General features: G+C 33.9%; 2 protein-coding genes across 2 annotated transcripts; both read right to left on the minus strand.

Moving 5' to 3' along the window:
* Positions 1–6,380: 6,380 nt before the first annotated feature.
* LOC138315135 (beta-1,3-galactosyltransferase brn-like) lies at positions 6,381–8,053 on the minus strand. Its single transcript, XM_069255958.1, has one exon. It carries the CDS (start codon positions 8,051–8,053, stop codon positions 7,241–7,243), a length of 813 nt encoding a protein of 270 aa, XP_069112059.1. The 3' UTR covers positions 6,381–7,240.
* A 4,745-nt stretch (positions 8,054–12,798) lies between these two features.
* LOC138315206 (beta-1,3-galactosyltransferase brn-like) lies at positions 12,799–14,252 on the minus strand. Its single transcript, XM_069256085.1, has one exon. The coding sequence runs from the start codon at positions 14,167–14,169 to the stop codon at positions 12,799–12,801; it is 1,371 nt and encodes a 456-aa protein (XP_069112186.1). The 5' UTR covers positions 14,170–14,252.
* Between the last annotated feature and the right edge of the window lie 2,616 nt (positions 14,253–16,868).

The raw sequence follows: 16,868 nt of genomic DNA on the forward strand, positions 1-16,868 counted from the left end.
ATTCTGTAAGGCATTTAGGTCTCCGACCTTGTATCGTAACACAACAGCTAAATTTCTGGACACTCCAGAATAGCCATCCGACAAGGTCCAAAGTATTATCATCATTAAATTCCATCGTGACAAAAACGTGCGGGAAGTTTCCAGTTTGTTAATTGAAAGGAATCCGGGTAGTACCCACTTCTCTGGGTACGCTTTTCCGAAACCTCAACTGCCAAGCAAGTAATTTCCCGCGAGTTCAACTCTATTCGGAAGCACACGGACATTTACTTTCGTCACTGTCCTTCATCGTGACAAAACGTGCGGAAGTTTCCGAGACAAAATTGGCCACTTTTCGAGGAATGTGTTTTTTAATCGGAACCGGGACATTGTATACAAATGTTGGTACAACAGGATATTATCCCTGGACCAGTCAGCGACAACTGCCTATCCATCCTGTTCCTGTCCCGAAAAACTCTTCGGACAGTAAGTCCGTTATTCGCACTGCACCAAAGAAAAAAGGCCAAGTCAACATCTAAACGGCGGCGAGATTCTGAACGTCTCAGGAAATTACCGAGAAACCAAAAAGGTATTGTGTATTTTTCCATTCAGTAACATTGAAAATAGTGAACTTCAAAACGATTTCCAGAAAGACTCTAACTACAGCAACCAGATAATTTCATTACAGTCAAAACTTGTTCGTACCAAAATTACCATCTCCAAAAATATCAGAAAAGTGTGCAAAATTACAAAGATCAAACGAAATTCTAGAAGAGGAATGTGCGCGCGTCAAAAACTGTGTGAATATAACCAATTATGTGTCTCAAAATTAAGGAACTAGAAAAAGCATTGGACAACAGAAAGAAAATTATGAAAAGCAAAGACGAAACAATCAGTACATTACAAACAACCGCGAAACAAAAAGAACAGACACAACGACAGATTGCGAATTTAAAGTTCAAAATTTCGGATGAAGGACGAGGAATTAAAACAGAAACAAAACATAATCACCAAGCCTCCAAAAACAACTTAGTTACTACAGCGCTCCAAATACCTACCAGACGAATACTTTTCCCGGACCACGAAACCAACCACAAAAATAATTCACGACGCAGCGACCCACACATTTCCTATGAAAACCGAGCGAATAGACTCCATCAAAACAGAGGACAGTTTAATTAAGGTCGCGGGAACGCGTCTTTCCCGGACGGCGGAAGGAAGTTATCACAAAGAATTTTGTGATAAAAAATTTTAAAGTGCTTTGAACTTTGCGTTAATAGTTGCTAAATTTTAACATCAATTATCAGTTAATACTATTGTGTGTAATTTGACATTCCTAAGGTTATATTCTTGATCATATTTACGTTTGTGACATTTGAGATAAAATCCCATATGTGTGATAACTGTGTATATCCTCTGGCAATTTACTTTGAACCTTTTCTGAAAGATTTTACGAGTTCCATTCTATTACGTAACCGGATTAATGTCACGGCCATCCTAATTGCCTAAAGGACACTGACCACGGCTGATTAATCTGCCAATGAGCGATATCTGTCAATCATAATTCTGTAATTTTATTGTATGTACATTATTTAAGCATGAAATATTTTATTTGTAAAGCAGTTAGGTCTCCGACTTTGTACGGAACACAACGGCTATATTCTGGACACTCCAGAATAGCCATCCGTCAAGTCAAAGTTATCATCATTAAATTCTAAAGTTCTTAACGTTCTTGTACTTCTTGACAAAATGCGGAAGTTTATCGTATGTTAGTGTTGGCGGACAGCGTCATCTTTTACATCGTGACAAAACGTGCGGAAGTTTCCGTCATATGCCTAAAAAAAAAGTCAACATTTTTTCACCAAAACTTCATTCTTCCCTTTCGTAACTTTCCATATCGTACATTGAAAAAATCAACTCGATTTAGTACTCCTAATGTTACACAAAAATTTCATTACAGTTCAAAAATAGAACACATAAAATATCAGTATTTTCAAATTACATATCAAAGAAGCTTAGTATAACAAAAATGTGAATGTAACAAATGTATTAAGGAACATACCTAACCAACATGAAAGCTGAACATATCAACATAGCATTACACAACACACCGCGAAACAAAAAGAAACTCAACGACAGATTGACAAAGTTCAATATTCAACATAGATCGAGGAAATTGAATGTACTCCAAAAACATCAACATAGAGTACACAAATCTACAAGTGAATACTTTTCCCGGAAAACAACCACAAAATAATCACGACAGCATTTGTAGACGACATTCCATAATTAAACATAGGACAGTTTAATGTCTTAAATTTTGGAATCGTTAGTAAACAACATCAAAACAAACATAGTAAAGTACATGGACAACAATTCTTAATAATTTAAGTTGACATCCGTTATGTGTGATAACTGTGTCCAAATAGAACAATAACAACGGAAAAATGTCACGAAAATGATATCGACCTTGAAAAATGAGGCGATCAAATATAAGGTCCAATCATAGTAGTACATTTACAGCATGAAATATACATAGTAGAAAAAATTTAACATTGAGGACTTTATACACGGCTATATTCTACACAAAATGGACGTAATAAACATAAAAGAACACAACACATCATCAATAGTAAACAATCATTGATCATCAAACAATAGTAAAAACAAGACATATGTCAGAGTAATGGCGACAGCGAGAAATTTTTTGAATATTTCACACAAGGTCCACCACCACAGTCAGGACATCATAAAATTCATATCGTTTACAAAAATAGCACAAATGCCGAACAATGACAGGCTGTTTCCTTTAACGTGTGTGATAGGCTCGAAATCATAAGGTCAGCGAACATGTCGCGACAATCTCGAAATACAACCAACCTAAAACCATATAAACATCCAACAGATAAAAAACGGGTACTCTGAAAAGTAATACTCAAATCGTATGATACCCAAACACATAGTATACATGGACATATAACAGCATGGATAAAATATAAATGAAGACCCACTGAACAGTGCGCTTTATGAGTTATTTACGTGCAGGCGCGTGTTTGTTCAAAGCACGCTTTCTCATTATAGAGGCGCGAAAGACTTGCATTGTCAGTTTTAAGATTTGATCTACTTTTAACACTTATTTTGAACCGGGAAAATTGTTTTAGTAAAAATATTCCTTTCGTTGTAGAGTCTAACAGAACAAGTTAGAAGAATAGCGGAATACCTAGAGGTAACCTTTACGGATTCACTGATTGCCGACATTGCGCATGCGTGTGAGTTTCAAAATATGAAAGCTGCAAAGTCGAAAAAGAAAGCCAATATGATGAAGCGAATTGATGAGGGTATACGTAAATCAGAACATATTTCACTTGATGACGTCAACGAAAACTTCCTCGAAAACAGTGTTATTCGGAAAGGTAAAGGCTTTATCGTCTTGATAAAAACATCTATATCTATAAACTTAATTGTAATTGGCATTCAGCGCTTTTGATTCATGTAGGGCAAACACATAATAATGCCAGGGTCAAATTATATTTATAATGGAATAGAAATGACCGACAGCAATGGTAATGGGATTTTCCTTCAAACTTTTTATTGTTTTTTTTTTTCAAATAAATAGTGTCATAAAACTTTATTAATAAAAGTGCGAATTGAAAAAAAATATATATATATATTTACACATTCTTGCATATGCTTAAAAATAATTTTGTTTTCTGTCTAATATGTTATGAATCGGCTGTAACATATATATAAGAAGAATATATATATCACAACCAATCTGATTAAATTTACCTGCGCATGACTTCGTATACTTCGTTTATCAGTAATGCGCATGAAAGAAAGTTGAGAACAAACCGTAAATATATGATTTTAATCAGATTGTGCTGAGATGATGGAAACCTGGACAATTTAACGAGTGTGTTTCTGTTCCAGGTATTGTCGGTGACTGGAAAAGTTTATTTACTGCGGCCCAGATGGAACAATTCAATAGGGTATACCGGGACAGGGCTATAGAGAACCATCCATTGTCATTTACAGAATATGCAGATAGTACACCTGTAGAGTGAACATGTTCATTTTTTTCTGGTGCGCGTATAGCCTTGTTGTTTTCTTGCTGGCTATTTCATCTATGTGCCATGTATTTTTGTTTTCAAATCCAAAGATGTACATGCACATTTTATTGTCAAGCTTTCAATGATATGTTTGACTATTTTTATGAACATGATACATGAATATTGATATAACATTTCCAAAATTCTAGTGAAACATTATTTATGAAAATTTTGAAAGGAACCTAACAGACACTGGTTATTAATACGACGGTTAACAAACACCGTAATGAAAATTGAAATTTTAATCAGAAATAATTTTGACTTTCAATCGTTCAAAAATGCTTTTTAAGTCACATCTGATGAACATCAATAAATATTCATAGTACCATCAGAAAGCAGGAGAAAGACTTATGAAAGGCTAGCTGAGCAGAACATTTAATGATAAAAAAAAACATATTTTATATTTCAGCCTTAACATATTAATGTAAACAATACTAACATATATCTCTGTAGAAATTACTCCGAGATACATGTACAAGCGTAAAAGTAGTTTAAAATGTTCTAGGAATCCGAGGGTTGAAAATGATAAGATAATGGAAATTTAGCAGACATTGAGGACTGAAAATAATAAGATAGCGGTAGTTAAGCAGACATTAAGGACTGACAATGATAAGATAGCGGTAGTTTAGCAGACATCGAGGACTGACAATGATAAGATAGCGGTAGTTTAGGAGAATTTGGGGATTGAAAATGATAAGAAGCAGAATCTGTGGGTTGAAAATGATAAGATAGCGGTAGTTTAGCAGAATCTGGGGGTTGAAAATGATAAGATAAGGTGGTATAGCAGACATTTAGGACTGACAGTGATAAGATAAGTTGGTTTAACAGACATTAAGGACTGACAGTGATAAGATAGCGGTAGTTTAGCCCACATTAAGGACTGAAAATGATAAGATAGCGGTAGTTTAAGAGAATTTGGGGATTGAAAATGATAAGAAGTAGAATCTGTGGGTTGAAAATGATAGGATAAGGTGGTTTATCAGATTATGGAGGCTGAAAATGTTAAGATAGCGGTAGTTTAGCAGACATTGAGGACTGACAGTGATAAGATAGTGGTAGTTTAGCAGATTGTAGGGTAAGATAATGAGACGCTGGGCCCGTAAATTGTAGGTAGACCTAGTTAGAAAATACAATTTGTGCATCACAGTGATCGACTTATAAAAGAATTGATCGGTTGCACTGTGTTATTAATAGCCTATTACTTGATTACTATATGATGATCTTAAATCATTTGATATATATGTGTTGCGGTCAATTCTTAAGCATTGGTTGTCGTATTTTTTGACATGCATTAGTATTTCACTTACATTGGATAATCAAACATGTACTATGTTGCGCGTAAATATGCTAGAAAACCCAATGTGTGTTAGTCACGAATCCACGTCAAAATATTACAACCATTGCATTACATCATTTGATGGAACAGTCGATGATTTGCCTTTGAATTTCAGTAAGTTTCGGTCACTTCCAAACAAAAACAGTAAATAGATAAGTTCCATCGACAAACAGGATTTGCAAAGATATATTTTAATTCCAATGCAGTTGTATATTGACCAATTTTAAAGAATATATTTTCACACAAGTGCGAACCCAGTATTTTCTTGTCCTCTCAAACTCTGATGCACATATTACTACGCCAGATCTTAACTTCCAATGTAAACACCTAAAGTCATTAATATATTGAGATTAATAGAAACATATTGCCACTGTGCAAAGACGACCTAAATATGAATGGATGCAGTGTATATCTTATCATGTGACATACGTTTATAAATTTACTAATTATGGGATTATTAAAATAAATACAGTAACACATAACTAACACTAGATGCGGTCATTTAAAAAAGATTTTATTCTAATAAAATAATTTAACAAAATTCTGCTAGTTCCTTTTTTATATAATACACCATTAAAACACAAATAATTTAGGTTTTTGTTTATTTATAACGGTTTTATTAAAAAAAACAGTGCTAGTATCACTTCAGCCTCTGCCAAATGTATAGTTCATATCACGTAACTGATCAGCTAGGTGGCACGAATCTTGATTTAAAACATCGCTCCACTACATGATTGGTCTACAAGATATCCAGACTTTTTGGTTCTTAGTAGTAGACAGAAGTTTAACATTTAGATCTATCAGAGTTATTCCCCTTTGTTTCACTCCGTAATGACTCAGATAACTCAGAATGACGTATACGTACTCTGTAAGTATAATGAATGAATATACAAAACATATATAACATCACCTACCACAAAAGCTTACTAACAAATATATCTGTTATAGGAAAAATATACCAAAAAAGTACGAATTATTATTCCATCACTTGAAAATAATTTTTCTTTAATTATGTTTAAAATCCAGTATAATTCTGTAAATCCAACTTTTAAGAACTCTTTTTTTTCTTGAAATCATTGCGCTGTTGTTTTAATCAATTAGAGACAGTGTTATAAATAACGACGTCATTGTTTACGTTATGAGATGATAACATAATTTATTAACCAATGAAAATGCTGTTTACAAGCAAGATTGAATTATATTACGGATCTCATATATTGTTTTCTTCGTTGAGGAATTACACCCACAAATGTTTATTACTTTTTTAAATTAACACGTGGAAGACTCATTAAAAATTCAAAGTTGTTATCCTGTAAGAGCTTTTATTATTTTATCAAAGTTACATAGTCCGCCACTTTACCAAGCGTTTCATATTGATTTCTGTCCGTATGTACACTGTTCTTTATTCTATGAAGTAGTTTTGGAATTTAAAACAATGGTTATCATATTTTTTAAATAAAAAAAACTTTGGAAGAATATGCTAGATTAAATTATGATACATATATTTAAAGTTATGGATGTTGATAAAACGGGTATTTAGAAAAATGTGTTCATGTCTTATGAAAATGTTGTACCTTTACCGGTTTAGACACAAATAAGGATGTCTTTTGAAAATATTTTGACTTAACCGAATTAGGTAAACATGAATTTCTCTTATAAAAATGTCTCAAGAAAAAAATTCAACTTCATCGTTTTAGATTCATTTCTCTCACATGGATGACTTACAAAGAAACTGTGTCTTCACCTGATTAGGCATACTTTTATGAAGATATTTTGACTTCACCAGTTTAGGCATATTTCGTTTATGATGATGTCCATATTAAAATGCATTTGAACCAAAACCAGGTTTCCTTACAAAACGGTTTCGGGAACGCATTTTGTTGTTTTTCGAAACTTTCTTTTCATGACTTTTCCTAAGATAGTTCCAGACCTTTTTGAAGGCATCTTCTGACTTGAAATCGTGATAAGCGATCTGATCAGGGTCCTTGAAAACGTCATGATGGAGTAAGTTTAATTTCTTTTCGTCACTTACTTTTATTCCCCACTTATATGCCACTATACCAAGGTAACAGTCATCGATACCCATATATTTTACATACGGAAAAGAAAAAACGAAACGTTTGGCTACGTTAGGAGCAACCATGAAGATCCCACCGGACAGATAGGGAGGCCAGTACATAAATGGATATTCCTCTTCCGAAATAAACCATTTTTTTGTGATTTGCCTGACAACTTTTGCGTTCACATTGAGATGTCCTACCATATCTGGTGTTTTATTCTCCCGATGCATAATTATATAATTAAACAGATTAGGCAGGATAAGATAAAGGTCATCATCAATAAAAACAAAGTGCGTAGCATGGCTACAGTGCTCAACAGCCCAATTAAACGTCATGATTGTTTTATATGTATTATTCATGTAGGCATCGATGAAAGACTCTTGAACAATATCTCCGTAAATCTTTGCTTCTGTATCAACTGCACCTTGGGTGCTCGCATTGTAGCCAAGCATGAAAACTATTCTCACATTCTTATACTCTGTCGTATTTCCCCAAGTGATGCGAATTGATTTCCGTAAATGGGCGTTGCTTACTGCAGATTTCACCAAAATAACCAATGAAATATTATTCATTGTCTCACATTTACAATGACTTGTATGTAGATAAAGGACTGACAATGATAAGATAGCGGTAGTTTAGCAGACATTAAGGACTGACAATGATAAGATAGCGGTAGTTTAGCAGACATTAAGGACTGACAATGATAAGATAGCGGTAGTTTAGCAGACATTAAGGACTGACAATGATAAGATAGCGGTAGTTTAGCAGACATCGAGGACTGACAATGATAAGATAGCGGTAGTTTAGCAGACATTGTGGACTGACAATGATAAGATAGCGGTAGTTTAGCAGACATTCGAGGACTGACAATGATAAGATAGCGGTAGTTTAGCAGACATTGAGGACTGACAATGATAAGATAGCGGTAGTTTAGCAGACATCGAGGACTGACAATGATAAGATAGCGGTAGTTAAGCAGACATTGAGGACTGACAATGATAAGATAGCGGTAGATTAGCAGAATCTGGGGGTTGAAAATGATTAGATAAGGTGGTTTATCAGAATCTGGGGGTTGAAAATGATAAGATAGCGGTAGTTTAGCAGACATCGAGGACTGAAAATGATCAGATAACGGTAGTTTAGCAGACATTAAGGACTGACAATGATAAGATAGCGGTAGTTTAGCAGACATCGAGGACTGAAAATGATAAGATAGCGGTAGTTTAGCAGACATTAAGGACTGACAATGATAAGATAGCGGTAGTTTAGCAGACATTAAGGACTGACAATGATAAGATAGCGGTAGTTTAGCAGACATCGAGGACTGAAAATGATAAGATAGCGGTAGTTTAGCAGACATTGAGGACTGACAGTGATAAGATAGCGGTAGTTTAGCCCACATTAAGGACTGACAATGATAAGATAGCGGTAGTTTAGTAGACATCGAGAACTGAAAATGATAAGATAGCGGCAGTTTAGCAGACATTAAGGACTTACAGTGATAAGATAGCGGTAGTTTAGCCCACATCGAGGACTGACAGTGATAAGATAGCGGTAGTTTAGGAGAATTTAGGGATTGAAAATGATAAGAAGCAGAATCTGTGGGTTGACAATGATAAGATAGCGGTAGTTTAGCAGAATCTGGGGGTTGAAAATTATAAGATAGCGGTCGTTTAGCAGACATTAAGGACTGACAATGATAAGATAGCGGTAGTTTAGCAGACATCGAGAACTGAAAATGATAAGATAGTGGCAGTTTAGGAGAATTTGGGGATTGAAAATGATAAGAAGCAGAATCTGTGGGTGGAAAATGATAAGATAGCGGTAGTTTAGGAGAATTTGGGGATTGAAAATGATAAAAAGCAGAATCTGTATCTTGAAAATGATAAGATAGCGGTAGTTTAGCAGACATTAAGGACTGACAGTGATAAGATAGCGGTAGTTTAGCAGACATTAAGGACTGACAATGATAAGATAGCGGTAGTTTAGCAGACATCGAGAACTGAAAATGATAAGATAGCGGCAGTTTAGGAGTATTTGGGGATTGAAAATGATAAGAAGCAGAATCAGGGAGTTGAAAATGATAAGATAGCGGTAGTTTAGCAGACATTAAGGACTGCCAATGATAAGATAGCGGTAGTTTAACAGACATTAAGGACTGCCAATGATAAGATAGCGGTAGTTTAGCAGACATTAAGGACTGACAATGATAAGATAGCGGTAGTTTTAACAGACATTAAGGACTGACAATGATAAGATGGCGATAGTTAAGCAGACATTGAGGACAGACAATGATAAGATAGCGGTAGTTTAGCAGACATTAAGGACTGACAATGATAAGATAGCGGTAGTTTAGCAGACATTAAGGACTGACAATGATAAGATAGCGGTAGTTTAGCAGACATCGAGGACTGAAAATGATAAAATAGCGGCAGTTTAGGAGAATTTGGGGATTGAAAATAATAAGAAGCAGAATCTGTGGGTTGATAATGATAAGATAGCGGTAGTTTAGCAGAATCTGGGGGTTGAAAATGATAGGATAAGGTGGTTTATCAGATTATGGAGGCTGAAAATGTTAAGATAGCGGTAGTTTAGCAGACATTGAGGACTGGCAGTGATAAGATATTGGTAGTTTAGCAGATTGTAGGGTAAGATAATGAGACGCTGGGCCCGTAAATTGTAGGTAGACCTAGTTAGAAAATACAATTTGTGCATCACAGTGATCGAATTATAAAAGAATTGATCGATTGCACTGTGTTATTAATAGCCTATTACTTGATTACTATATGATGATCTTAAATCATTTGATATATATGTGTTGCGGTCAATTCTTAAGCATTGGTTGTCGTATTTTTGACATGCATTAGTATTTCACTTACATTGGATAATCAAACATGTACTATGTTGCGCGTAAATATGCTAGAAAACCCAATGTGTGTTAGTCACGAATCCACGTCAAAATATTACAACCATTGCATTACATCATTTGATGGAACAGTCGATGATTTGCCTTTGAATTTCAGTAAGTTTCGGTCACTTCCAAACAAAAACAGTAAATAGATAAGTTCCATCGACAAACGGGATTTGCAAAGATATATACAAAACTTCAAACTTTCATTATATTTTAATTCCAATGCAGTTGTATATTGACCAATTTTAAAGAATGTATTTTCACACAAGTGCGAACCCAGTATTTTCTTGTCCTCTCAAACTCTGATGCACATATTACTACGCCAGATCTTAACTTCCAATGTAAACATAAATACTTTGAGATTAATAGAAACATATTGCCACTGTGCAAAGACGACCTAAATATGAATGGATGCAGTGTAAATCTTATCATGTGACATACGTTTATAAATTTACTAATTATGGGATTATTAAAATAAATACAGTAACATATAACTAACACTAGATGCGGTCATTTAAAAAAGATTTTATTCTAATAAAATAATTTAACAAAATTCTGCTAGTTCCTTTTTTATATAATACACCATTAAAACACAAATAATTTAGGTTTTTGTTTATTTATAACGGTTTTATTAAAAAAAACAGTGCTAGTATCACTTCAGCCTCTGCCAAATGTATAGTTCATATCACGTAACTGATCAGCTAGGTGGCACGAATCTTGATTTAAAACATCGCTCCACTACATGATTGGTCTACAAGATATCCAGACTTTTTGGTTCTTAGTAGTAGACAGAAGTTTAACATTTAGATCTATCAGAGTTATTCCCCTTTGTTTCACTCCGTAATGACTCAGATAACTCAGAATATGACCGTACTGGTAGTTAAAGGGACAATTCACTCAGGCTAATTCTTTACATAACCAAGAAGCAAAATATGGCATAAATGTATTGTTCTACATTTCTTATGAAACATATAACATAAAATATTGACAAATTCCACGTCATTGTTTAGTATTTTAATTAATATCGTTGAAATATCAAATCGTTGATCAATACGATTAAGCAGGTACAATACGGACGCTGTACCCATACCCGAGCCAAAGTCACGCACGTTAAACAAATAAGCTACATAACCACTGAGAAGGTGATAAAATGATTTTTAGGCAAGACAATTCACCTAATAAGGTAAACACACTACTATCAGAGCGATTTGAGCAGTTCTAGACAAAAGTTGCATTACTCTAAGAGCAAGGGATAGGGTTCGGCATACAAGAAGTTCGACCACAATGTGTAATGGCGGAAATCGAGCTAGTTTGAACATCTACACACATGTCACAACCATGGGCTTTTCAGGCATATCACAGTAAAACCGACTGATCTAATTTCCATTAGAACTTGTTTTTTCCGATATATGTACAAATTTTAATGTTCTCTTAGACAGAGACTGAATTGTCCCTTTAAGTATAATGAATGAATATACAAAACATATATAACATCACCTACCACAAAAGCTTACTAACAAATATATCTGTTATAGGAAAAATATACTAAAAAAGTACGAATTATTATTCCATCACTTGAAAATTATTTGTCTTTAGTTATGTTTAAAATCCAGTATAATTCTGTAAATCCAACTTTTAAGAACTCTTTTTTTTCTTGAAATCATTGCGCTGTTGTTTTAATCAATTAGAGACAGTGTTATAAATAACGACGTCATTGTTTACGTTATGAGATGATAACATAATTTATTAACCAATGAAAATGCTGTTTACAAGCAAGATTGAATTATGTTACGGATATCATATATTGTTTTCTTCGTTGATGAATTACACCCACAAATGTCTATTACTTTTTTAAATTAACACGTGGAAGACTCATTAAAAATTCAAAGTTGTTATCCTGTAAGAGCTTTTATTATTTTATCAAAGTTACAGTATCCGCCACTTTACCAAGCGTTTCATATTGATTTCTGTCCGTATATACACTGTTCTTTATTCTATGAAGTAGTTTTGGAATTTAAAACAATGGTTATCATATTTTTTAAATAAAAAAAACTTTGGAAGAATATGCTAGATTAAATTATGATACATATATTTAAAGTTATGGATGTTGATAAAACGGGTATTTAGAAAAATGCGTTCATGTCTTATGAAAATGTTGTACCTTTACCGGTTTAGACACAAATAAGGATGTCTTTTGAAAATATTTTGACTTAACCGAATTAGGTAAACATGAATTTCTCTTATAAAAATGTCTCAAGAAAAAAATTCAACTTCATCGTTTTAGATTCATTTCTCTCACATGGATGACTTACAAAGAAACTGTGTCTTCACCTGATTAGGCATACTTTTATGAAAATATTTTGACTTCACCAGTTTAGGCATATTTCGTTTATGATGATGTCCATATTAAAATGCATTTGAACCAAAACCAGGTTTCCTTACAAAACGGTTTCGGGAACGCATTTTGTTGTTTTTCGAAACTTTCTTTTCATGACTTTTCCTAAGATAGTTCCAGACCTTTTTGAAGGCATCTTCTGACTTGAAATCGTGATAAGCGATCTGATCAGGGTCCTTGAAAACGTCATGATGGAGTAAGTTTAATTTCTTTTCGTCACTTACTTTTATTCCCCACTTATATGCCACTATACCAAGGTAACAGTCATCGATACCCATATATTTTACATACGGAAAAGAAAAAACGAAACGTTTGGCTACGTTAGGAGCAACCATGAAGATCCCACCGGACAGATAGGGAGGCCAGTACATAAATGGATATTCCTCTTCCGAAATAAACCATTTTTTTGTGATTTGCCTGACAACTTTTGCGTTCACATTGAGATGTCCTACCATATCTGGTGTTTTATTCTCCCGATGCATAATTATATAATTAAACAGATTAGGCAGGATAAGATAAAGGTCATCATCAATAAAAACAAAGTGCGTAGCATGGCTACAGTGCTCAACAGCCCAATTAAACGTCATGATTGTTTTATATGTATTATTCATGTAGGCATCGATGAAAGACTCTTGAACAATATCTCCGTAAATCTTTGCTTCTGTATCAACTGCACCTTGGGTGCTCGCATTGTAGCCAAGCATGAAAACTATTCTCACATTCTTATACTCTGTCGTATTTCCCCAAGTGATGCGAATTGATTTCCGTAAATGGGCGTTGCTTACTGCAGATTTCACCAAAATAACCAATGAAATATTATTCATTGTCTCACATTTACAATGACTTGTATGTAGATATCTGAAGTCATGTGGATTAACTGGTTCCAAAGCTTTACTCATAAGGCCAGTAGTTCTGAACTCCTCATACATACTTGGAAAGTCTAAATCCGAAGGATAAGAGAAATTGGAATTGGTTGACGGAAACGGAGTGGTAGTGACAGGCTTTGGTTTAATTTGTGGCCTGTAGATATGTCTCCTAACAGGTTTTGTTTTTTGTGGCCTGTAAATATGTCTCCTAACAGGTTTTGTTTTGTGTTGTAATCGGTATTTTAAAGTTTTATTCTTGAATGGAGTCCGTAGATGTTTTTGAATCACCGATGACACTGTTGATGTACTACTTAGAATGGCGGATGGTGACGGTGATGTACTATTAATAATGGCGGGCGATGTCGGTCTGATTATCACAACCTCTGGTAAACGAATCGCTCGCCGCATTACACCTCTCCTGTTCACACTTACGTCTCTAAGCAATGTACGTATGCACCAAAGTTCGAAGATAATGAATATCGAAAATAAATACTTGAGTTTGAAACAGATTTTCATTGTTGTCGATGTTTCTTGGTGAGTTATAAAAAATAAGTATTAAGTTTTGATAGTACGTATCACTGACCATCCAGAAGTGTATGCACTGGTGTTCCGTTTTAGGGTTTCCTATAAAACACAAAACATAGATCAGTATGACGTTATATAAACATACAAATGTCATGTGGTATCCAGCAAGGAAGAGAGAGAGGGGGGGGAGGGAGGGAGGGAGGGAGAGAGGGAGGGAGAGAGAGAGAGAGAGAGCAGGGGAAAATATTTAAAGCAAAAATATCAATGATGTGACTATTGGAGTCATTAGTTGTAGCTAGGGACTTATTCATAGATGCTCCATCGCCGACAGCATAAACGGTCCTCAACTTTTGAACAATAATTGTGTTTATTCGTGTATATATAATTAACACAAAAAATAATGTGTTGAAATAATTTATTTTGCTTTTTGTGTATGAGCAAGCAAAACTTTATTCCATATCGGACATAGTGACGCGGACTTTTTACGGAACACAAGAAATCGCTTTTAATATATTCATTTTGAAGTAAAATTAGAAGCTCAAACTTTTCAATGGTGGTAATTGCGTAAAGTAAATAACTTTCGTAACTGAAGAAAAATACTATGTTGTCAATTCCTTGATAGAGAAAAAATACCATTTGTCAGAGGTGGAGTATATTTGAATTGTATTTAAATTATGGAGATATAAATGTATTACAACATACATATTTCAATATCAGTATCAATACTCTAAAACACTATCATTAAGGGCTTCCTTACATGCCATTTGCTTTTAACCATTCAAAAGCCTTGCAATTACTACTTGAATGATATCATTTTTAATTTTCTTCTTCGAAATTGTTCCCTTTTCAGATGTGGAAAGAAATATGGTAAAAGTGGGACGAGATTAAGCGAGATAGGCCAATGTTCGCAAATACGGTTTTCATGGCAATGTCACACAGTTTAGTTTGGGTGTTTTACTTCACAACCATTTTAATCAGAGTTACTCCCCTTCGTTCCGTTTCGTCATTACTGACATTCTGATTTTAGTTAGTTTTAGTTAGTTAGTTGTTTGTACTAACGGAGTGAAATGAAAAGCCTTGATTGATCAGAATGTTTAAAACCCATATACAGTACTTTTTCATATTGTGCAAACAGAGAACAATTTATAGCCTAAATAGTAATATGGTGACTACATGATATAGAAATTTTCAGCACACATATAATATAAGAGATCCTTTCATATCTGGATATGAAGGATAGGGATATGAGGATCACAAAATGTTGTAAAACCCGAGGCTTGCAGAGAAAAAAAAATTAAACACGAAACTATCAAGTGTAGGTTACAGGGATATCTCAACTCTCATGAAAGATTTTGGCCTTGGCATTCCTCGGATTGATTGAGATATCCCTGTCCACTTGACAGACCCATGTAGGATTCTATAAAGTGCAGTTGCACTTAAAATTGGAATTATATAATAAGTAATGTACTGTAACAGTAAATATACGTCTGTAATATCCGAGACACGCATGTAGTTACTTAAATCCAGAAATACAGAAATCTAATAACACCCGAGGGCCTATCGTTGTGTTTGTGAAATCGCGATTACGTGTACATATCATTGTACATATCTACATAAAGGTAAGTGTATGGGATAAATGACTATTTCCATTTCTTGCAACTGTCATGAACAAAACGAATAACATATATTTTGATAATTATAGCTATTTGCAAATACGTTCGAAAATATGCAACATAGTTTTGCATAATTTTATCATTTCATTTTTACACGACATACTATCATAAACTTAAAAAAATGGCGGAATCAGAATACCAAAATACAATCTACATATACTACATTGTAAATTAGTGCTGTGAATGATCACCTTATACGAAAACAATTAAACTATGTTTGGTTTTAGTTAAAGATGAGTTCCTGCTTATATATATATAATTAAGTGCATCCGATATTGGTTCTAAACACTACTTCGTTTTTTGGGATTTTTTGTTGTTGTATTTTTTGTACTTTTTGTCTTCTGTTGTATAGAATATTAAATTTATAAAAAGTAAAAATCATTCTTCAAAACATTTTTGAGTAAAAGTGATTAAAATATTCTTTTTATGAATTATTTCAATACAAAATAAATACAATATAATTAATACGTGTAATAAGATAACTTTGAAAGTTTGATTAAAATACATATTTATGACGTGCCAGATTCCTTACTAGATGATATAGTATAACTAACCTTAAGTCAGTATTTCCACTGCTTTTGAATTGGCGATCTTTCTGTGGCTGCCTACACGGCGTAGCGATACCTTAACGAGTGCTCGCATTTTCACATGTAGATTTACTATATCTCATACCCAAATTTTCAATTCTTTATTGTAAAAAAATGTTAAAATGTATTTACACCATGGTACATTGTGGTTGCTGGATTTCGGTGATATTAAAAGCCTTTAGCCTATTAGTACACATTATGTTCATGTAATGCGTCTAATGTTTCGAAGGTTTTATCAAACTTTATAAATCTTTTATAGTAGATTCAAATAATCGATTTAAGTAATGTTCCCATAATAATTTTGGAAGATAATTTGCAATGCATAGTATCTTTAACGTTTTCTGTGTAGAAATTATATGCTGACTATTCTTATTTTCTTGAAGGTCTATCCAAGTAATGATTTTTATTATGATATGTAATTGACATTTTA

The sequence above is a fragment of the Argopecten irradians genome, chromosome 1 (genome assembly GCF_041381155.1).
Source record: "Argopecten irradians isolate NY chromosome 1, Ai_NY, whole genome shotgun sequence".
Lineage (NCBI taxonomy): Eukaryota > Metazoa > Mollusca > Bivalvia > Pectinida > Pectinidae > Argopecten > Argopecten irradians.

Excerpts from the sequence above, each read along its gene's own strand:
- LOC138315135 (XM_069255958.1), bottom strand. The coding sequence starts at position 8,053 with ATGAATAATATTTCATTGGTTATTTTGGTGAAATCTGCAGTAAGCAAC.
- LOC138315206 (XM_069256085.1), bottom strand. The coding sequence starts at position 14,169 with ATGAAAATCTGTTTCAAACTCAAGTATTTATTTTCGATATTCATTATC.